Raw genomic sequence first — 24,385 nt, 5'->3', positions numbered from 1 at the left:
GTTGCTACAAACAAAAATATTTTATTAAAATTTACATCTACTGAGAGAGAGAGAAATCCAGAATTTAAGGGCTCAGGAAGCAGAGGTTTGCAGAAAGGGAACAAGGGGGGACGTGGGGGAGGGGGCAGGTGGAAGGAGGGCAGAACTAGCAGATATAAAATATATTTTTAAAAGGTGGAGTAACCTGCCAACCGCAGAAAATAATGAGTTATCTCCTGTCCCATTCCTTCACAGCACATTGGTGGCCCTCACCATCATATTCTCAATCTCATTCTGCCACTTCACTGAGCATTAAGACATCTGGCTCTTGGAAAGAGCTGCTCCCTTCTCAGAGAATTCTTTTTGCTGGTGCCTGTTGGCTTCAGCAAAAAGTCCTTCTACACACACACACACACACACACACACACACACACACACACACACCTCATTAACACCACAAAAGAAGGCACAAATATTCTCTGCTCGCTCTCTCAACTTCATAGCAGAGGGCATTTCCAAAGCAGCAGAGAGCTATATACATTTGCATTCCCGGTACAGAACTGTATAAAATTCATTTCAGACAGCAGCCCACACACCCATCACACAAAGAGGGTATTTTGTCCTGGTTCTGAAAGCAACATTTGGGCTGGATTCTTAGTAGGGCGAAAATGGGAGTTGGCTGATTAGCTAAAACCGGCCCATCTATATAACCCAAATATTTGTGAGGGCTTCTGTGCCTGAAATGTCTGGGAGTCACATGGAAACTCTCAATGACAGGGGTAAGCTGTATGGTGATCCTCGAGCAGCTGTCACATGAATCCTTTTCACAAGCATCCTCCATACCTAGGGAAATGTATGCATGGGCGAGGAGTGTAGCCCCCACCGGGGTCCCATTCAGAGGGAACAACACAGTGCATGATATTGAGGAGGGCATTGCAAAAGTTTAGGGAAACACATGGAGGATGGGATCTAGTTCAAACATCAACAACCATAATCAATTCAATACTCAGGACTAACGAGGGGTAGCCAACATGGTGCCCTCTGAACATTGCTGGATTCCCAACTCCTACATCAGAATTTTTTTTGGGGGGGGGATTGCAAAAAAATATATCTGTTACACTGAACAATGATGAACAGCAGCAAAAGGACAATAGCTTGCCTTGTCATCAGCAACTTCAAAACAGTAAATTGCAATTGGATTTATATATTATATGCTCTGACAGCTAAGGCAGGTGATAAATGAGAAACCGGAACATACATGTCCTTCATTCACCCAGTTCATTTCTGGGGCAGAAGCTACTACATATATATATATATATATATATATATATATATATATATATATATATATAATACTACTATATATTACTGTAGTCCACCAAAAAGCAGTGTCTCTCAGCTTCCACAGTGCTCCTTCTGAAGCTCTCATGTAATGGGAAATCAGTAAGTGGCACTAGCTTGCAAATAAACAATTGGAATTCTCTATCATTGGGGCCATGAGGGCAGGGGAATAGTTACTGCTCCACAAGATTCACTATGTACTTGGGAGACCAGCTAGTTAACCAGGAACATCTTTCTAGTCACATTTTGATTCTATAAAAATAAATACATACAGGTGCAATATTCAAACTCAAAGAACTAGTAGTTTAACATTAAAAGCAGAAATGGCAACCTTGGGAGGTAGGAACAGATGGGAAAATGTCAAGGAGAATGAATGCAGACCCTGATTGTCAGTCATTTAGGAACAATTCAGCTGCACTTCTTAATATGTTCAAATTATGTTTAAAACTTATGGTCATACTATATATTTTATGTTACGTGCACTGCATCATGCCTAGTGATTAACATGCAACAAGGGCTGCAATATATTTGGGAAGAGGCCAGATTCACTCCAGCGGTGTATCAAGCTTCTTTTTGATATCATCTTGCGAGAAAGTCCGCCATGTGCAACCCTGAGCTCACAATGATCAAGTATGAGAACCTGCTCAAGACTCTCAGAAGTACCATGAGGTTTGAACTACTTAGAGACCCTTTGCACAGAGAGGGTGGCTCTAAGATGGCAGGACTTGCAAGAGAAACAAGGAGGAACTAGGGAGAAGTTCCATCACACACACACACGAAATGTAGATTTGAGCAGGTTTGTGAAGGGATGAAATCCACACCAAAAATCAAACCACGACTCCTTCAAATAGGTACAGTAAGCCCTCAGTGACAGCTTCCTCTGACAGCAACAGTGAGCCACTGTTGTCATTACAAAAGGGGGTGGGGGTGGGATACTGTCCTTCCTCTTCCTCAGAAGCTGTCACATAGTCAGAACAATGGCTAGGGGCAGTAAGATGGCTGGAATTTGACAGTCTAAGGAAGGAAGCATGGAGGAAGAGGGACATCCTTCAGCCACAGGCTTTTGTTTCAGAAGTATCATCAGTCAAGCAACTGTCCCACTCCCAGAAGTGGAAGGCAGCTCTTCCAGATCAAATAGGCTTCGTAGTACTGTTGTAGACGAGGTGCTCGGTGTCCTCGGTGGTGGAGAGCACAGAGGAGAGAGTGGAGTTGGCGGCAGTAGCTGGCTGGCGCCGCCGTCGGTAAGTCTTTCTGTTCTTCAGGAAAATGTAGCCAAGGATTGCCAACACTATCATTATGCATACGCCCAGGAGTACGGCAATGGCCGCTTCGAAAGAACCTATGAGAGATTTGAGGGGAGTGGGGAAGAATCAGGTTAACCAAAGCTGCTATTTGGGCTTTAACAAGCATTAAGGAGGAGGCGTTTTTAACGTATTTACAGTAAAGGTTGGAGCAGCCCAAGATTTGAGGTACCCCTGGTTATTTTGCTGCTTGCCATTCCACACTCAAAATGGCACCTGTTCTCTTCTTGCGGTGTTCATCCAGTGAACCGCTTCTGACTTGGGTAGGTGTCCTAGGCTGAATGCACAGATCTTGAGATTTACTCACTTTTAATGTGGGGTGCCTAGCCATCTCAAAAACAATAAGCAAAAGGTGATCATGGGTCTCTTCCAAGAGCCCTCTGCAACAAGGACTTCCTGACAGAAGTACCATGTGGTGCGATTCCCTCACCAAGGTATGTAACATGCAGATACCCGGAGCAGCAGAATCCCAAGGTACTGTCTTTTTCAGTGTATAACACGCCCGCATGTATAAGACAACCCCTATTTTTTTGGACCACAAAAAAAAAAAATTGGGGGGGAGAGTGCCCAGAGTTGTTGAGCTTGGGGGGGGGGAGCAACCACACCTCACCACTGCCATAAATAACCCGCCCAATTGCCGCAGCCAGTCATCAGCAGGCCTTGCTGCAGCAACCAATCACACACCCAATCGCTCCTGCTGGCTGCTGCTACCAATCCCCCGCCCTCCGCCCTCTGTGTTTAAGACACACAATTTTTGCCTATTACTTCTAAGGAAAAAATATTGTCTTATACATGGAAAAATATGGTGTGTGTGTGCAGACTTGCAGACTTGCTACAATCCTATACATACTTACAACAGATCAGTCCCATTGAACTCAACAGGCCTCAACTCTGAGTAGACGTGCCTATGGTAGCATGTCAAATACATGTTATTTCTAGAACAGTCGCTTGAAAAAACTTTTAAATTTCACTGGAGTGATTTGTAGTCATAAGCTGTGTGACTAATTGTAAGCCGCTTGGGTCTCCTGTTTGAGTAAGTGGCATATACTTTTTGCTAACTAAAAACAAGAAATTACTTTTATGAAACAATGCAGTGGATGAATATGTAACAGACATAAGCGACGGTGACATGTTTCGTCATTACGCGTCATCCCTTTCTTTGTATAGAAGTATCAGGATTCTTCCCAGTTATCATATTTCCTAAAATACATGGCAGCTTACAGCCAAAGCAAAAGAGACAGACAGCAGAGACTGAGGAGCAAAGAAATAAGTGTGCTAATAGAGCATTGTAGAGTTCAGTTTACATACTTAAACCCGCCTGCCGGGCCTCATAGGTGCTCCACCTCTGGCCAATCAGATCTTCCTCTGTGGAGGAGAGAAAGACAGGGTTGTACAATGATGCTTGGAATAATGGCAGGTGCTCTTTCATTGAGGCAGTTTCATACAGTGCACCTTTAATATTAAAACTCTCCCCAAACTTTCCCTTTAAGTCATATCACATTTTCACCCCAACACTTAAATCATATGTTTATTTATTATTATTATTTTACTTCTTAGATTTATATACCGCCCTTCGCTGCTTTCCAACAGCTAGATTAACTAGTAAAAAAGAAAAAAGAAACGAAGGAGGAGGAGGAGGAGGAGGAGGAGGAGGAGGAGGAGGAGGAGGAGGAGAGAGTGTGGGAAGTAAAAGAAGATGACAATGAAATAGGCTTATGAGGCCAACAGTTCTTTTGGGGATGCAAGGATACTCACAGGCGATGATCATGCAATAAGACAGACTTTATGGCTTATTGTGGTATATTTATTTTATTTTATGGTTTATTAAAATTTTATACTGTCCTTCATCCAAAGATTACAGGAAGGAGTGGCTGATTGCTCCCACTTTGCTTCTCCCCTGGTGCAAGTGGAATAAACAAACTAGGAAGCTGCATTTCTGTTACAGCTGAACCAGGGATCGGGGTTAAATGCTTCCTACCAAGCCATGATTGGGAGGCCAGCAACAAACCAGGTTCTTCCCGGGACCAGAATCAGCACTTGCTGCCAGCCAAAAGTCTATTACTGAGCTGGATGAACCACTGCCCTGGCTTAGTCTAAGACAGCTTCTCACAAGAATACAAAAATGCTACATTGGGTCAAATCAAGAGCATTTAAGCATTCTGTCTTTTAATAGCAACCAGATAGACGCCACAGAGAAGTTCAGAAGCAGGTCATGATAAGCACCATTATTTGTTAGTTCCCAGCATCTAGTGCTGAGAGGTATAAATATGTCAACCTCTGGCTGCTAAACACCAATCTGTTAAACCTTCCATGCTAGTACAGACACTACAGGAGAAGGGTCTATGACTCCATATTCTGCTGATCTCTGGTCTGCATGGTAACAACAACAACAACAACAACAACAACAACAACAACAACAACAACAACAACAACAATTTAATGGTGTCAGGAATTTACTCAAAAAACATTTACTAAGGAAAAGATGCCCCACATCTCCTGCCCACATCTTTAGGTCCTTTTTCTACTTACTTGTGACACCTTTGCAAGATTTCATACACACTTCCTCCTCCTCAAAATTATTCTTATTGCCTTCACAGCCTCCATAGGTGAAGCGACGGCATTTCTGAGCAAACGGGTTGTAATACCAGCGAGGTATGCTATCGTCACATCTCCCAGTATCTGGCATATCCACACAGTGACCTGCCAAAAAATATTATTTAAATGGTTTCATATCAGGACATTAGTTAATACCTGATCATTTGATGAGAATTGTTTAAATTGGCCTACTGCTTTCTTAGCGCAACTGCCTTTAAAAACTGACTTTCCCCATAGCCGCTTGTTGCTTTACTTTATTTCTGTTTTTTGACAACTGCCCTCCAAGTATTAAGCTATAAATCTCATCATGGCTGACAGTTGGCCACGCTAGCTGTGTGTTGCAGTAATGTAACAACATCTGGAGGGCACTAGGCTGGGCAAGGATGTCCCAGGTATTTGAGGATAAAAAACAAAACAAACTCGTTCAGTGAATGATTCACATTTATGGAATCCTTACCTCACATTGTTAAAAGTTACAATTACATTTTTGCAAAAGTTTCATTGTTTCGCAGTAACCAAGAGTTGTAGTCAACTAAGTCCTGAATTATGGTGCTGGAGGAGACTCTTGAGAGTCCCATGAACTTCAAGAAGATCAAACCTATCCATTCTGAAGGAAATCAGCCCTGAGTGCTCCCTGGAAGGACAGATCGTGAAGCTGAGGCTCCAATACTTTGGCCACCTCATGAGAAGAGAAGACTCCCTGGAAAAGACCCTGATGTTGGGAAAGATTGAGGGCACAAGGAGAAGGGGACGACAGAGGACGAGATGGTTGGACAGTGTTCTCGAAGCTACGAACATGAGTTTGACCAAACTGTGGGAGGCAGTGCAAGACAGGAGTGCCTGGCGTGCTCTGGTCCATCCGGTCACAAAGAGTCGGACACGACTAAACAACAACAACAACAAGTCCTGCTCAGTGTTAGATCTATTGAAATTAATGAGCCTAAATTAGTCATGACCATTAATTTCAATGGGTCTATGCTGGGCAGAACTAGCATTGGACAAAACATGGGTGCGGTGATACTTTATGTGCCAGAATAAATGTGTTACTCTTTAAGGTGTACATACAAAAATTGCCATACAATTTTTGCTGGTTTTTCAAACCAGTTGAAGATTAAGATATATTTTTGTTGTTTGAATAAAAATTAATGCATTTAAAATACTTGAACACTACTTGACCAGTGAACTGACCACATTTTCTTTGACTGGGAAAATGCCCAACCTTAGTGTTCATCAAAATGATGCATATACTAAGGAGCTGAGAAGTGCTACTGTTCCTTTGCAGGAAAGCCTTTGGTACAGTTTATTCTTTTAATTTGAGCAAGGTAACTGCAATCCATCTCCAGTTCTTCTGGAACAGTCACCCTTTCCAACCTCAATTACACTTGGAGAAATGCAAATTTAAGTAATCAAATTGGTTATTAGCACATTCATCCGAAGTAGAGCCCACTCACAGGCATTTGTGATATACTTACTTTGGCTGGTGGTAACATTGATATCACGTAATCTATTGAACCCTTGAACATCTGCAAGAAACACAAAAGGGGAGGGGATGGTTCACATAATGGTTCTTTTGGTGTGATGATGACAGTGCAAAGAATCAGCACAAAAGTCAGAAACTCCCTGACCTCTTATACAAGTAGTTTCTGCCTGTCGTTTTGTTAGTAGTTATCTGACCTTCCCCATTCACCTCATTTGTTTCTGTTATCAATTTTAGACATACAGTACTAGACCAGGCATCCCCAAACTTCGGCCCTCCAGATGTTTTGAACTACAATTCCCATCTTCCCCGACCACTTGTCCTGTTAGCTAGGAATCATGGGAGTTGTAGGCCAAAACATCTGGAGGGCTGCAGTTTGGGGATGCCTGTACTTGACAGTAATAAGTAGACCTGTATGTATGGCATACTTTAAAAACAAAACACCACAATAACATTTTTGCATTTATTTAACCAAAAAGCAAGAAAAGCTGAAATAAAACTAATTCTGGGAAATGGAACAGATTTGGATGTTATCATTTTGCAAAATGTATCTGGCAATTTGTAAAGTATTAAAAAACCTGTTGGCTGGAAGATTTCCTCTCTGGTTTCTGAGATTTTAGTAGATGTTGCCCACATACTTTTCAAGGGCAACTGCGAGTGCTGTTGCTTCTGTAGCCCAAACAGCACCACCCACAAGAGGGAGGTATCAGCAGGCTTGGGGGGGAAACCCAAGGTTTGCAAGACATTTTGTTAAAAAAAAAAGAACACTACACAAAAAGTGTGTGTGTGTGTGTGTGTGTGTGTGTGTGTGTGTGAGAGAGAGAGAGAGAGAGAGAGAGAGAGAGAGAGAGAGAGAGAGAGAGAGAGAGAGAGAGAGAGAGAGAGAGAGAGAGAGAGAGAGAGAGAAACAATTCAATAAAAACTGAGTATGCTCTGGCCACAGAATGCTGATTGATTGTTGGGGTGTGTACATGTGTAAAGGTAAAGGTAAAGGGACCCCTGACCATTAGGTCCAGTCGTAACCGACTCTGGGGTTGTGGCACTCATCTCGCATTATTGGCAGAGGGAGCTGGCGTACAGCTTCCAGGTCATGTGGCCAGCACGACAAAGCCGAGAATACAGAAAACTGGAGCACAGGAAAACTGAATGGAATGGCTAGAATCCTGAACAGTGTTCTCTACACAGCAACATTTTGCTTTAGTTCCCCCCTCCCCCCAATTTAATGAACAAGAAATAAAAAAAAATCAGTGAAAGCTGGTATTATTCTTATATTTGTTAGTTGCCCTGTTCTCAATAAGCCACATTTTGCAGTCCTGTGAAATTGCAATGGACAATTTGAGCAGAAATAAAAACAAGAGCAACAGGAACATTAGCAAAGGGAAATACAGGACATTGCCATTAAAAGCTAGTTCACACATGCCAGCTGGCTGCTTCTAGTGCGCGCACACATGCACACTAGCTCATCATAAAATCAATCCAAATACAGAGTCCCGCGGTACAACATCAGTACGAACAAGGCAATACACTGATACAATCAGTAGTCTGCAATGATGCCGGCGATTGGAAAGGTTGGAAATATATTCATGGTGCCTCTGTATTCAGTCCTGTTTGCTTATATTTCTCCATACAAGATCAATAAGAGAGAGAGAGGGGAGGGTTCATGTAAAAGTGCGTGGCAAAGAGAGAAATGCCTGATTTGCATGAGTGAACCAGTCCTATGCATTTTTAGATTTCAGAGGGGGCTGGGAAATCTGTCTGGGACTGATTAAAATGAAACAAGGCAATGACCCATCTTTGGTGATGAAAGAGAGGGAGAGAGAAGACTACCATCCTGCCCTTTTTAGCTTCAGTTCTGTGAACTTGTGGAAACGGTTCTAGCAGAAGAGATACTAGAAATGGGCGATATTGCTAGACAAGAGGACATAACCTTCGTGAAACCATGGATGTTCCTGGGGGAGCAGATCTATCAGGTTACACCAGCTCCTTATCTCGTGGAAATCCACTATGTGGAATACCGTAGACTCCTCACTGCAGCCAGATTGAACATCCTGGAATCTGTGGCATTATGGGGAAGGTACAGGGGAGTTCCATACAACCAGAGAACTTGCCATCGTGCCTTGGGAGAGGTAGAGTCCACCGAACATATCCTCCTGAGTTGAACCTTTCTATGTAGATTTAAGGCAATATCTCATAGCCCCATGCCTATCTCAGCTCAGCTCTCTATCCAGAGAAAGTCAGGTTGTATATTTGTTAGATAATCCCACTGGGAAAACAGCTGTCTTGGTGGCCAAATTTCTCTTCCTAGCTCTCAAGCGTCGTAAGATTAAAATCGACTGCATTGATGGGGGTTTATCTGTATAGCTTTTATTAGTGCTGCCCATGTTTTATTTTAGAGCTTTTCTTCAGATGTCTTAGATGTTTTAAACTTGTACTGAGAAATGTATCTTTTCTGACTGACGGTCGAATAAAGAATAATGATGATGACGACGACGACTAGATTTGATAATAGTTTCAGTGATCTGTCCCAAAATTGTACAATCACAAAAAATGAGAAGAGAATATGACTTCCTCTCCTAGGGTGGGGAGAGAAAAGGACAATGTTTGCCATCAGAAGGTGGCTGCTTCCACCTGCCATGCCCCACTCTCAGGTACCTCTCTAATGGAGGAAGATGTTTTTCAAGGCACTTTATTCCTTTCCCTGGAGATGCCAAGGCCTATGCCTAGGTTCTTATGCATGCATGGTTTGATTATGCCCATTCTTAAAGACGTCACAGCGACATCTACTTACACGAATCACATAACTTCTCGTCTGACCCATCTGAACAATCTGCAGTTTCATCACATTCCAGGAAGCTGTCAATACAGCAGCCATCGTCACATTTGAAAGAGTAGGGCAGGCAGTTTTCATTGCACACTATAGGGGAAATATAAACCAGACCTTTTGGTTCTCAGCAAAGACAGTGCCCCCTTCCGGACAGCGACATTTGCTTCAGATCAATCATCCTTAGGCAGAGCAGGACTAAAGATTGTGCCAGTGAGAGCAGTAAAGACAAGAGCTTCGCCATGCCAAGAAACTAAGCAACCTCTTTGCAACGCTGCAAGCACAGAGCACCAGTCACCAGTATTTGCCATTGAGCCTCAAGTCAGCGAGAAAGTGAGAAAAGGTGGAGTCATGAGATACATAGGCAGAACCCACAAAGCCAAACCTTGGCTTAGGGAGAGAGCACAAAAATCTTGCAATGTGCTGTGCCGGGCCAAGGTTTGGCTTAAAGTATTGTCAAAATCTGGGCTCGTGGTTAAGTTTTCTCCTCGCTAACCATGAACTGTAACCAAGGTGTATTATTGCTCACAGCTCATGGTTAGTGAGGAGAGAACTTAACTCAGGGACAGACTGTGGTTTTTCAAATTTCAGTGACGTCCTGTGCAAGGACAAATTTCAGCAGCCCCAGCTTGTCTCTCACCTTCTGTTCTGCTCAATTTATGATGTTGTAGTTGTGACACTCTGTGGCGCCCCCTAGCACCAGCACCCATTACAGCAGAACCAGTTCCGCTGCCCTAAATCCACCTCTGCTTAACTGCGAGCCCAGCTTCAGGCAGAATGTTAAGCCAATCATTGGCTCAGCTTAGTACAGCACGGCAACAGAAAGCACCAGAGAAAAGCAGGGTGGCTGCAGGTTCCACTCTGGGAATCGGCACATGTGGGCCATCTCCTAAGCCAAGACTTGGCTTAGTGTTCTGGACAAACCAGGCCACTGAAATGCCTACCTGGCTCATTTCGCTTTTCAACAGCACCTAGACAGAAAGACAGAAAGAAAGAGATTAGGAGGGAGCGAGATTGCTGTTTTTCAGAAAATTATGTGCAAGTTATTGGATCTCATCTAAAAATCTAAAAAACAATAATACTTTATCTGTTAAAACACACACACCCCTTTTAAATGCTGGCATGCACACAATACAATTCCTTTCCAGTTACAGCTACACTACTGTGTTGGAGGGGCCACAGGTGAAAAAGAGGTTTATTGATGTGGTTTCCCCAACAACACACTTCTAGAATTAGTGAAACAGCTGTCAGTCCTTCCTGATTCCAAAACCTAGCTAGCTTTTAGCAAAGTACAAAATGTCACAGGTTACAGAGACTCAGTGAACTGACTGTATTTAAAGCTATTAAGATTCAGCTCTGCCAATGCCAGGGGGGAGAAGTATGGGAGAGAACATGGCTTGTGTGTTGCAAGACTCAGCATTCTGAGGTTACGTCCTGAAAGGATGGTGCAGGCAGTTTGACCACAAAATTGAAGGTGAATTTCCCCAAGGAAGTGATTTACGGGGAGCTGGCAGACCAACTTGACTTTACCCCCCGATGGCGCACTCTTCCATTGTCTCTCGAGACAGACGGATGCCAACAATGTTCAAATTTTAACTGAATGCATTTCTCGCATGCGATGATGAGCTCTGACTAGAGAGATGCGGAAAACCCCATGTTGCTTGCCTAGAATAGCAGGTCCTCATCAATCTTTAAAATAAATGCTTTGCAGGAACCGCCACAATTTATGATCAGTTCAGCGTTAAAGATGTTGGAACAAGTCCCAGGCTAATTATTGCTTCCAAATTTATGGAGATCAAAAAACAGCCCCTCAAAAAGCCTGAGCACATCACATCGAGACTTGGTAGACAGGTTCTTCCTCCACACCTTCAAAAATTAATTCTCAGTGGCATCTGTCAAATGACAAATGTTTTCTCACTTGAATCTCAGGAGGGATTTTCGCAAAGGACAGACCAACCTTGGACATTCTTGCAGGCAAGTTTACATTCTTCTTCTCGTATGTAATTGTTCTTGTTGGGTTTGCAACCCCCAAAGGTGAATTCCTGACACTGCTGCGTTTCTGGATTGTAGTACCAGCGAGGAAAGCTAGCCCGGCAACGTCCCACCTTATAAGGCGCCAAGCAGTGCTCTAGAAGAAACACACACAGTAAGTCTCAGAGAAGACACTGGTCAGAAAGCACGGGTTAGCTTTAGGTTTCGCTTATTCCCCTGATCTTACAATATTACTAGTTGGAAGGTCCCAGCAAGTGTGTCCCCAAGACTAGTATCAGCCAGGGTTCCAGCTCTAGACTCTACCTTTGAAAGGTACAGCCAGCAATGACCCACCTACAGTCTGCTCAGCATTCAGCACGGTGACGGTGATATTAGTAGAGCCCTTCTGTTCAGAAGTATCTGTCACAGTCAGCTGGAAGATGTAAGTCCCTTCTTGCAGGTTGGTGAGCACCACATGATCTGTCTCTTTCTGAAGATGCAAAATGTAAAGAAGGGAGGTCCTTTCAGAAGGCATGATAACATAAGCTCTAGCACAGGGGTCAGCAAACTTTTTCAGAAGGGGGCCGGTCCACTGTCCCTCAGACCTTGTGGGGGGCCGGACTATATTTTGGAAAAAAAATATGAATGAATTCCTATGCCCCACAAATAACCCAGAGATGCATTTTAAATAGAAGGACACATTCTACTCGTGTAAAAACATGCCGATTCCCAGACCGTCCACGGGCCGGATTTAGAAGGCGATTGGGCCACATCCGGCCCCCGGGCCTTAGTTTGGGGACCCCTGCAAGTCTAGCAGGAGCTTCAGCATTCTCTCATCTTGGTTCAAGAAATGTAATGGTGGTGGTTGTTTTTCAGAGTTGCCACAGAACTTCACCTAAAGCAGGCACCCCCAAACTTGGCCTTCCAGCTGTTTGGGGACTACAACTCCCATCATCCCTAGCTAACAGAACCAGTGGTCAGGGATGTTGGGAGTTGTAGTCCCAAAACAGCTGGAGGGCTGAGTTTGGGGGTGCCTGACCTAAAGTCAGGATGGAGAAGTTGTCCACCACTACCACACCAGTGCTGCTGGACTACAACTCCCATCATCCCTGGTTAATGGCCATGTTCTGAAAATGACGGGAGCTGGAGTCCAGCATCCTCTCGAGATGCCACAGGTTCCACAGCCATGACCTAAAAAGCATCAAGGCAAATTGGGAGGTTCCCTACTCTGGCAAACCACTGCAGGAATTTTGCAGGACGTTTTTCAATGTCCATACACTGATACACTGAAAGCCAAGGACAATTGGGACTGCCTCACAGGACATTTCAAACAATGGATCCCAGCACTGGAAATGTTTTAGTAGACCAGTCTTGCAGGAAGACCACAACAAAATGTTACAGAACATACAGTACTATTAGGATAACTGAGATAGTTGTAATAAAGCCTTTGAAAAAGTCACAAGGACCTCCAATCAAAGCTGTCCCTTCCTGATGACATCAACTAGAAGGACCAAAGACTAACTCTTTCTACTACAAAGAGTAGAAGGAAGCCATGTTGGCTGCAAGAAAAAATCTGAAAGCCATATTAGGGCAATTCCTTTATTACTCCAACCAAAATGCCACACAGTGATACAGTGAGTGGCCTAAGGAGAAAGAGACAGAACTTTGTAAAAGCTATTTGAACTTGCAGAGATGGAGCATCTGCCATTATGTGTTTTTCCCTCCTAGGAAGAAAGGCCACACTTGCCAGACGTAGACACAGATGGCTTTGAACATCAGCCAACGTTTTCCTCTGCTGCCTCCCCATCCCTCAACTTTCTTTTTTTAAAAAAACAACAACGTAACATGATGAAGAGTTCAAGGCAACCTTGGAAAAGCTTTTCAAAATTGTGTTTAGAAGCCATACATTGGTTTTGAAAACACACACACACACCAAGCCTTAAACACTGCAAGATATGAACACAGACTCAGATACAGTGGTACCTCAGGTTAAGAACTTAATTCGATCTGGAGGTCCGTTCTTAACCTGAGGTACCACTTTAGCTAATGGGGCTCCCGCTGCCGCCATCACACACTTTCTGTTCTCATCCTGAAGCAAAGTTCTTAACCCAAGGTACTATTTCTGGGTTAGTGGAGTCTGTAACCTGAAGCGTCTGTAACCTGAAGCGTCTGTAACCTGAGGTACCACTGTACCATGATGGCACTGTAACCTGGCACCTCGCATTTGTCCAACATAAAATGAGTGCTTTATATTCACTTGTGCGTCATAAAGTAGACAATGTAACAATTTATGGGGCAGATAGATGGCATGGCATTATACAACAATTTAGAGCAGGAAGCAAAGGCATTGGGCATAATAAGGTTGCCAGACTAGTCCCACAAGCTAGAATTTGTTCAGGCACTGATACCAACACTACATTTGACCTCAGGTGACCCACAAGGGAAGCTGCCACCCTCTATTCTGGAATCAAGTTTCTCCCTTTCCCATCTCCCATCATCTCCCCTAAAGGAGAAAACTCAATTTCCTTGTTCTGTTTGAAATCTACATCTTCTTGTTTTGTTTGAATCCATTTTTGTAGCTAACCCTCCATTTTCCTGGAAGCTTGTGGCCTAGCAAAACTGTGAAATCTCACTATCCCTGCCTAGCTTAAAAACAACAACACACACACACCATTTTTAGATTGGAAGTGTGAAAAACCTGTACCTTGGTACACTGAAAGAATGCACCATTAATCTCTGAAGTACAATAAGCAATGATTGAAGGAGGTTGGCTAGGTGGAACGACTGACTAAATTTAATCCTGAAGTCAGTAGAAGAATGAAAATATTAATCATGAATAAATAAAAGAGGATGCTAGTGGACAGCTAACGAACAGAATAATTAGTCAAAGGTTAATAATGAAAGACATAGCAGAATAGCTATACGTAATTACATATTTTAATGAGAAGGCTGGGAGGGCTATTCAAAGGAGCGAAAGGATTCCCAATTGGTTTAGAGTGATGAAAGTGGGTTATAGGAAATTTATTGCAATCATATGATTGGTCAATAGTAATCACGTGTGTAATACAGAAGTGTATAAAAGCTCTATGCAATTATACTATGTGACAGTCCCTCACTGATTTTTCATGAAGGCTGCCCCTGCATATGCTTGTACCACATAAAGGCCTAGTTTCACTTGAAGCCTGTTTTTTGAATGGCATTTTTCTTGGGACACCCCACCCAGCCACAGACCCGTCCCTTTCCTTCAAAGCAGTAGTGATTTGTCCCTGTGACTGGTCCTGTGGCTATTGTATACCTCCCCGCCAGTGGAAGGTACTTACAGTGCCCACAACGGGCAAGTGATGCTGTCAGGCCCCCCAGTTTCCCCCATGGAGCGGCAATTCTTGGATCGAAGCCTACCTCAAATGCTACCACCTGCCATGTCTCAAAGTCAGCTCGAACACCAATGCGTTCTATGATTGAGGAGCATGAGGATATTCACCCAGTCCCCCAAGACTCTCCCTTGCCCTGGGAAAAGGTAGTTCGCTGCCCATCTCCTTGGGCCAAAAAAGGCAGATGATCTGACCCAGCACTCGTAGTGGCAAAGGACCTGCCTCTTGTTTTTGAACTCATTAAAGATTGCTGAAAGGCAGAATGTCAAACTGCTGGAGCCCTGCCTCCCTTGCAGTCATTACTGGAATCTGCCTAAACTGGATTTACTTACTCAGTAGCAAGCAAGGGATTTTATGTAGCAGACATCTAGAATATGCGAACCCAGGACAGGTTCAAGCTTTGAACTGAGGCATGCCTTACATAATCAAACTTACATTAAGTACAGCTTACAGATCTGGCTTTCAGGCAGTCTCCTAATCCAGACACTAACCAGGCTCAGACCTGCTTTGATTTTACGTATAAGAAAACCAGATGCCCGCCTTAGACAATTTTCTGGGATTAATAGTACTGAATGCTAAACTCATTGTCTTTCATCTTTGCGCAAAGTTCAACAATTAAATATATATAAAAATGCATTAACCCATCTAGTAAGGATTTCAAGGATGTAAAAAGGTCATTTATTTAGTAGGAGGGGAAAGCAAAGGTGTTAGAGGGAGATGGGAGTAAATGAATATCAGAGGTAAAGCTGATGGCTATTCTCACAGAGCTTGTTTCTTTGCATAACATCTCCAGTAATTTGCTTAAAGAAAGGAGGCGTATGCTGAGTAACAACTTAATTGAACCATACTGCTGACATCATGACAAAATGATTCACTGGCTCAATTCAGATGATCATATGTTGACTTAATAAGCCAAGACATAAACCACCTTTTTGCCACAGCATGCAGCCCCTTTGCTCCTCTCTTAATAAGGAATCCCTTAATCAACCATAGTTTCCGTTTCATCCGTACCAAGAAACTATGATTAACTATGGCCTAACCATAGTTTCTTGGTTCGAATGAAATGAAAAACAATCTTTACAAAGAGATTCCCTTGTTTAATCATGGCTGACACAGAGGAAGGAGAGAAGGGGTTTCATGTGAAGGCAGTTCATTCTGTCTCAGCTTATTAAGCAGAGATATGATCACCTGAATGCTGATAAGTGTAGAATGGCAAAGCTATTGTGGAAGCAAACCTAAGCCAAACATTTGGCCTTCCTTACCTCCATCACCAGAGAGTCATCACCAGAGAGAAGTGTCCATTCATAATTCACAATACCAATGTCATCAAAACTTTCTGAACCCCTCAGCGTCACCGGCTCGTTAGGCTGCACTTTCATCTCCATCCATGCACGGGCCACAGGTGGCCGATCATCTAACAAGGGGGAGAAACAACAACATTTTTATGTATTAATTCAAAATATATCTTGCCAATCTACATACAGCACCATGTGCAACTAACCAATAATAATATAAACTGAATAAAATCATTTTTAAAAATTCAAAAAAGCAAAAGTATTAACAAAAGACGATAGAATGCTTGGATCCAACTCTGAAAAATGAAGGGAACAAACACTTAATAATAAATAATAATAATAATAATAATAATAATTTATTATTTATACCCCGCCCATCTGGCCGGGTTCCCCCAGCCACTCTGGGTGGCTTCCACCAAAATACAGTATTAAAATACAGAAATCCATCAAACATTAAAAGCTTCCCTAAACAGGGCTGCCTTGAGATGCCTTCTAAAGGTATGGTAATTGTTATTCTCTTTGACCTCTGGTGGGAGTGCATTCTACAGGGTGGGCGCCACTACTGAGAAGGCCCTCTGCCTGGTTCCCTGTAACTTGGCTTCTCGTAGCGAGGGAATCGCCAGAAGGCCCTCGGCGCTGGACCTCAGTGTCCGGGCAGAACGATGGGGGAGGAGACACTCCTTCAGGTATACTGGACCGAGGCCGTTTAGGGCTTTAAAGGTCAGCACCAACACTTTGAATTGTGCTCGGAAACGTACTGGGAGCCAATGTAGGTCTTTCAGGACCGGTGTTATGTGGTCTTGGCGGCCGCTCCCAGTCACCAGTCTAGCTGCCGCATTCTGGGTTAGTTGTAGTTTCCGGGTCACCTTCAAAGGTAGCCCCACGGAGAGCGCATTGCAGTAGTCCAAGCGAGAGATAACTAGAGCATGCACCACTCTGGCGAGACAGTCCGCGGGCAGGTAGGGAATCAGCCTGCGTACCAGATGGAGCTGATAAACAGCTGCCCTGGACACAGAATTGACCTGCGCCTCCATGGACAGCTGTGAGTCCAAAATGACTCCCAGGCTGCGCACCTGGTCCCTCAGAGGCACAGTTACCCCATTCAGGACCAGGGAGTCCTCCACGCCTGCCCGCCTCCTATCCCCCAAGAACAGTACTTCTGTCTTGTCGGGATTCAACCTCAATCTGTTAGCCTCCATCCATCCTCCAACCGCCTCCAACCACTCACACAGGACCTTCACCGCCTTCACTGGTTCTGATTTGAAAGAGAGGTAGAGGTGGGTATCATCCGCATACTGATGGACACCCAGCCCAAACCCCCTGATGATCTCTCCCAGCGGCTGCATGTAGATGTTAAAAAGCATGGGGGAGAGGACAGAACCCTGAGGCACCCCACAAGTGAGAGCCCAGGGGTCTGAACACTCATCCCCCACCACCACTTTCTGAACACGGCCCAGGAGGAAGGAGCGGAACCACATGACTAAGATGACATGACAGCTACAAATGCACCCTGCAACCTGGAGATTTAAAAAAATAATGGATGTCCAAGGACAGATATCGCTGGTGGTTAAAATGCTACATTAGCAGTTTGGTGTTTTTTTTTAAAAAAGACATTTTTTCAAAGTGGTAGAAGTAGCTTTAAGGACAGTAAGGGATGAGGTCAAGTAGCACTTTTGTAGCGTATTGTTGGCTCAATGGCTGTTGGCGCCATCTTGTCTACTTCCTTGCCTGTGCCCATTCTTATATGCAAACAGAAGAACAAACAGGGGAAGCTCATCCAGCAGGGCAAGTGGAGCACTGCCACAATAACCTCAGTCTGCCTTTATCCAGCCCTCACCTGCCTGTCTTCTTACTTTGTAAAGCCCATTGAGGGTCTTTTTTGTCCTCCTTCCTCTCACTGTTGCCACTGTAGATGAGGGCAAAACCAGAATCCATCGCCTCTACCTCTCATTGGTTCTGGCTCCATCTGTCACTGGTGGCCATCCAACCTCGACTTAAAAACCTCCAGTGAGAGTGGTATTACTACTTGATCCTACTAACTCAACCAACAGGCCCTTGAGACAGTTGCCAAAGAAGCCTGACTAATCTTTTACCCCTGAAAATTCACTCCAGCTTTCCTATCCAATTCATCTTTAGCAATAAGGGCAGTTCATCTGGAGGGAAAGGGCCAAAGCTAGTAAGCTGCAGGCAAAGACATTTGACGTCAAATGGAAATGTACTGGGAAGTTTCCAGTGACCTTAAACTAGACTGGAGAGCAGCCAGTTATGCCAGATTTTTCAACCAGCTACCTAAACGCCATTACAGAAAGTGGCCGGAACAGCAAGACTTTTTAACAACAGGCAAAGACCAAAGGATTGCAATAGGTTATACCCACACAAACACACTGTTCCCATCATTTCCCCAAGGTCGTTTCCCCCCACGGGTCGCAAATGCTTAGGAAACCAGCAGTGGCTCTCCAAGAACTCAGGTAGTTAAAGGTTTTTCATAGCTTCTGCTACCTGACCCTGATTCTATGATTCTATGATTCTTTTAACCGGAGATGCAAGGAACTGAATGGATAGAGGAGAACCTGCATGGGGTCTCCTTCTAAAACACAGGAATTGCTTCCATATAATCCTCTGCTAAGCCAATGGAAGAAAACCTCTCCATTTTATAGCAGGGGATTCTGATGCACCCCCCACCCCGACCCCATCCTGTTTCAACAACAATATGCATGATGCTGAACAGGTGCACTGTGGGTGTGCATTCAGACTAATGATAGATAGATAGATAGATAGATAGAGATCAGACAGATGTCTCAGATGTTTTCAAATTAGAGCAAATATTACTTAATAAATGAATAGCCCCCTGAGTATGTTTATTATGCAACCTCTTTTCCCCTGAAACTCATTAGATCAGTTTCTCCATGACGACAGGCTCTTCTCATGTCACAAAGGGCATAGCTGCCAAGTTTTCCCTTTTCTCGCGAGGAAGCCTATTCAGCATAATGGAATTTCCCTTAAAAAAAAGGATAACTTGGCAGCTATGCACAAAGGGAGACAATCTAACATAAAGGTGCTTTACACAGAGGTTCAAACAACGTAAGAATCTGGAAGATCAATTATAAAACTCCCCAGCATTTTTCTCCATGTATTTCCTTTACCCCATGAAAAGCAATAGGGGTGGGGCGTTGATCACAAAAATAGCCTGCAGGGAAATGATAACTACCTCCTTCCGCAGTGACATATATATTTATATATTACACAGCATTTAAACATAAAACATCCCTTACAAAATAGAAATAGCACATAACAAAAAATTTAAAAATTACACTCTGAAAGTATTTCTATATACTGTATCAAGTTTATTTTTATTTATAAAAGCATTACTATACCACTTGATGTACCCCCCCCACACACACACAGGACCACAAAGCCCCTTCATGAATATCAAAAACAGTTACAGTGGGCCTATTTAGGCATTAATTGGTTATTTACATGATTTTGTTTGTTTGCTACTATGTTATATATATTTTGTGTGTGTTTTTATACTGCCTCACCTCAAATTACTTATTTGTTAAAATCAACCTGCATGATGCAAGATGTGTTATGAAATAAGGCGATCGTTAGCTCCCTTCAGATCACAGATGACCCAGGCCCTTTTAATACCCCAGGCAGTATGGTTAGGATCACATCAAAGTCCCCATAGGTTTTTGCTAAGATATCACCATGACAAGTGCACTTACTTGCCATTTGATTGCATAAACTGTATGTCTCACAGTGAAGTACTCCTTCCAGAAACATCCCAGAAAGGTTATAATTGCTCCAGGGAGTAAAAAGGTAAAGGGACCCCTGATCTTTAGGCCCAGTCGTGGACGACTCTGGGGTTGCGGCGCTCATCTCGCTTTACTGGCCGAGGGAGCCAGCGTACAGCTTCCAGGTCATGTGGCCAGCATGATTTGTTCTCTTAGAATGGCTATGGTACCCACCTGAGACATGTTAGAACCTAGTTCCAGTGATTTACGGCTGGAAAAAAAAGCCCTGCTAATCTCCACACTAAAACCAGGGCTAGAAAATATATCTATCCAAGCTCTAGATAGCTTGTGTGCTTAAGCAATTGTTGCCTGATGTGGGATGTGATGGTGAGATCTTGTCTCTTTCAGAGCACCACTGGTACATGGCCAGATTGGAAGCCATCATTCATTTGTATCACTGACATTTTATGCCTCTGTAGTTCATGCACATTGCACATAGTTGCTCTGGGCGAGGTTTTGGAAATTGAACCTGGGTCATTTTCATTTATTGTAGCACTTCAACCTTCCTCCAAGGTGTTTAAAATAAATTTTTATTCTTGTACTATTAACAGCACCTGGGCTCAAAAGAACACAGGCAGCAACCAAAGGCCCTTCAGCTCTTAAATCCTCAACTGCACCTTGCCCTGACCCCAGGAAGAAGGTGATCTGTTGTGCCAACTCTACCTAGGCCAGGAGGCTGCTCAGGCCAAGCAATTAAAACAGGAAATCTGCTTTTGTTTTCAAATATCTTGAAGGTTCTTTCCTTTTATTGAAATCTGGAAAAATTAAAGATCAGTACCAGATTATTTTTTATCAAGACTAAAACACTAATCTAAATAAAAACGCAGAGCAGAAACAGAAGAAAAAGATGGATGGGGTAAAAGAAAAAGAGGGAAGTAGAAAGAAATAGAAAAGAGAACTTCTGATTTTTTATCTCTCAGCTATATCGAGAGAATTGTTCAACACATGCACTCCAACACAACACTCAACAAATCCACCTTTTATAAACCAACATTATCTTCAATCCTCAAACCCAGATATCCTAAGTACAGTACTGTACATTTTCTTTTTCATGCAAAAAACCTATAGAAAGCTTCCAATCTTCAGTAAGTGTTGACATTGGTTTTTCTCTGATTAAACATGTCAATTTCACTATCTCAGCTAAGTCCAGTAATTCTAACAACCATTCCTCCACTGTAGGCAACGATGAATTTTTCCTTCTTTGTGCATGTAAAAGTCTCGATGCTGTGATCAAATACTGAAATAAAGTTCCACAGACTTTTTCTAATCATATATCCCTAAGTCTCAGTAGGCTTGGGAGAAACTCTAGGTTTGCAGAAGTACCAAAAAGAAAGAAAGAAAGAAAGAATCAACCCAGACCATGGCATAACCCCCAAAAACCTAAGGATGAGGATGCTTAGTGCCCATTAAATGCTTGCTGTCTGATTGTTGGAGGGGGGGGGATGGGAAACTGGGAGGGGAAGAGGGAATGGGGAAAAGGGAATTCTGACCAGGAAGGAGGACTCCTGTAGGCCTCATTTGCAGCTCAGAGTTTCAAAACTCTGCAAGCCCTGCTTCGCATTGTATTGTGTTGCAGCCATCTCTGGAATCTGCCTCAACAGGACTTGCCTACTTTATTCCAGACAAAGGATTTCACTCAAGGTACACATGAAGAAAAACAAACAAAACTCATACCAATTTGAAAAGAGAAGACAGATTCTAAAGGAGAGTCTGATCTTTAAGAGATTAAAGCATTCAAGCCTGAGCCATTCACCTTTATAGAGAAAGACAACAAGCACACACACACACACACACACACACACACTTGGACCTTTGCTCAACCTGGAACTCCCCCCCCCCCAACACAGAAATTAAATTAACTAAAGGACATATTTGTACTACAAGCTTAGATCAAGATTTTGGTAGTTGTATAAGTCTAGGGAGGAGTGTGTGGAGTCAATCAGTGGAAATAATAAATGTTATTAGGACCAGTTTATGTACAAAACACAAAGCAGTTGTTGCTTTTGTAGCAAGAATCAGTTCCATGAAAGAGCCCTGGTTTGATCCCAGAACTATAATTCCCAAGGTTGTGTTGGGGAAAGGATCCAAAACAGACTGGGTAAAATCTGTAGCCAAGACACCACTGGCGAACCCCTTTACAGACGAGAAGCAGCTTGGTTTTTGCTCTGAGATGCAGCAACATTCTGAAGTCTCTGGCTTTTCCAGTTCTGCTATCCAAGATCCTTTTAGCTGGAGATTCAAACTGGGCCTTCTGCATCAGCATGTACTCTGCCCCTGGAGATGCAGCCTCTTTCAGCCCAGGAGTTTCAGCAAAGTCTTTCTCATGACCTGCATTATACAAAAACAAACTTCGCCTCGATATATAATCCTGGTCTAACTTCCTTTATCTGAGAACTTTGACTCAAGTAAAGCATTTGCCTATCATAAGCTGAGATCAAAGTTCAGCATCATGAAACTGTCCAGTTGTTCTTTCTTTCTTTAGCACTGTATACATGACAAATACCTTCCGACTCTTAAGCACTGAAACTCTGTTTAGTCTGTACCACTTTGGATTTTCAGGGGTTTCATTTCCCTTGTTTCTAAGGCAAACAGTATCACATTCTCTTCAGCAAATCCAAAGAAATTCAGCGGCCACGTGACACTGAATTTTTCGAAGGCTGTGAAAGCGATGTTGGCCAGTATGAGTTTTGTGTCATCGCAATGAGTGGCTTTAAGCTTTCCTGCAAAAACACTGGCAAAGGTGCCAGAACACTTCATATTAATCTAAAGCAGCAGCCAACTATGTCACGGTGAGTGTTAGGGCTGGGGCGACAGCAGCTTTTCAGCATCACAGTATATCACCAGCCAAACATCGTGGTCTGACGATATACCGCAATGTTGAACAAGCCAAGCTGCATTGGCTGCAAGGCACTGGGTGAAATTGCTGCAGCTCTCACCGTGGGAGCTGAGGTGGTTTCACCCTGGTGCCTAGTGGGCAGGGACAAGGCAGCTTCTTTGTACAGCTCAGCTGGGGCTCAGGAAGGCTTCCCACGCCCAGCTGAGCCATCCCTGGTGCTCCCCCAGCTTGCGGATGAGCGGGGAGAGTAGCTGGGATCCCTTGCCTGGAGCCAGTGCCAGGCTGGGGGATCCTGAGGGGAGCAGCACCACACACTCCTCAGCTGAGCAGTTAAAACAGGGGTCAGCAAACCTTTTCTGCAGGGGGCCGGTCCACTGTCCCTCAGACCTTGTGGGGGGCCAGACTGTATTTTGAAAAGAAAAAAAAATGAACGAATTCCTATGCCCCACAAATAACCCAGAGTGCATTTTAAATAAAAGGACACATTCTACTCATGTAAAAACACCAGACAGGCCCCACAAATAACCCAGAGATGCATTTTAAATAAAAGGACACATTCTACTCATGTGAAAACTTGCTGATTCCCGGACTGTCCGCAGGCCGGATTTAGAAGGCGATTGGGCCGCATCCGGCCCCCGGGCCTTAGTTTGGGGACCCTGAGTTAAAAGATAGAATCATAGTTGGAAGAGACCACAAGGGCCATCCAGTCCAACCCCCTGCCAAGCAGGAAACACCATCAGAGCTTTCTTGACATATGGCTGTCAAGCCTCCACTTAAAGACCTCCAAAGAAGGAGACTCCACCACACTCCTTGGCAGCAAATTCCACTGGTGGGCTGTAGTGGGTTGTATTGACGGTTCGCCGATGTAGCTTTTTTCTCCCTCTGTACAGTATGAGGGTACAGCAGGGGTCAGCAACCTAAGGCGGGGTCGTTTAACCAGCCCATGGACCAGCTCGGTCGGCTCCCGTGCGCTGCGCTAAACCGGCGCGGAGCAGAGCGGGAACTGCCTTCTGTGACGCTGGCCGCCTTCCTATTGGCTGCAGGAAGCTCCTGCAGCCAATAGGAAGCTGTGCATGCCTCCTCCGCTGGAAGGAGCGCCGGAAATAGCATTTGTGCATGCGTGCGCGCGCACACACTACGGCCCACCACAGCGTCTGCAGGACCGTGAATCGGCCCAATCCACAAAAACTTTGCCAACACTCGCTAGAGGAAGTCGCCAGCAGAGGGACTCAAGAGTGGTGGCGGTTTCACCAGCGATATACTGCTGAGTGAAGCCGACATCATGGTCTGCTCCTCATACTGGTCCTGGGCTATATATTGATATATCGCCCAGGCCTAGTGAGTGTTGCTAAATCAAAATTAAATCCAGACCAATCCAGGATTCACACTTTTGTCCAGCACTTGCTACTAAAGGGTGCAAGCAATCAAAAGGAAATTCTTTGTCCCACCATTTATTCTGCTGGCAAATGTGATGGGGCCAAAGTATTTTACAACAACCCTGCAAGGTAGGTCAGGCTGGATGGCAAAGTCTGTTGGGAAAACAAACTGCAAATTGCTGGGCTCCACTGCAAAAGCACCTACTTGGGAAGGAAATCCCCATCTCT

At 43.9% G+C, this 24,385-nt stretch overlaps 1 protein-coding gene across 2 annotated transcripts in view; it reads right to left on the bottom strand.

Moving 5' to 3' along the window:
• Positions 1–24,385, bottom strand: part of SPINT1 (serine peptidase inhibitor, Kunitz type 1) — a 33,760-nt gene continuing 9,375 nt past the window's right edge. The window contains exons 2-10 of one of the 2 annotated variants that reach the window (XM_035111415.2): positions 16,119–16,270; positions 11,840–11,975; positions 11,472–11,642; positions 10,459–10,485; positions 9,482–9,607; positions 6,689–6,739; positions 5,151–5,321; positions 3,930–3,986; positions 1–2,659 (exon numbers count right to left, since the gene is read on the bottom strand). In XM_035111415.2, coding sequence (XP_034967306.1) covers positions 2,451–2,659; positions 3,930–3,986; positions 5,151–5,321; positions 6,689–6,739; positions 9,482–9,607; positions 10,459–10,485; positions 11,472–11,642; positions 11,840–11,975; positions 16,119–16,270 — 1,100 coding nt within the window. In that variant the 3' untranslated portion in view covers positions 1–2,450. The remainder of the gene's footprint in view (positions 2,660–3,929; positions 3,987–5,150; positions 5,322–6,688; positions 6,740–9,481; positions 9,608–10,458; positions 10,486–11,471; positions 11,643–11,839; positions 11,976–16,118; positions 16,271–24,385) is intronic. The other variant, XM_035111424.2, reaches the window with a different exon arrangement.

This window comes from Zootoca vivipara, chromosome 1 (assembly GCF_963506605.1).
Source record: "Zootoca vivipara chromosome 1, rZooViv1.1, whole genome shotgun sequence".
Taxonomy (NCBI): Eukaryota; Metazoa; Chordata; class Lepidosauria; order Squamata; family Lacertidae; genus Zootoca; species Zootoca vivipara.
Note: the sequence above shows the minus strand (reverse complement) of the source record. Positions and strands in the feature narration are given on the sequence as shown.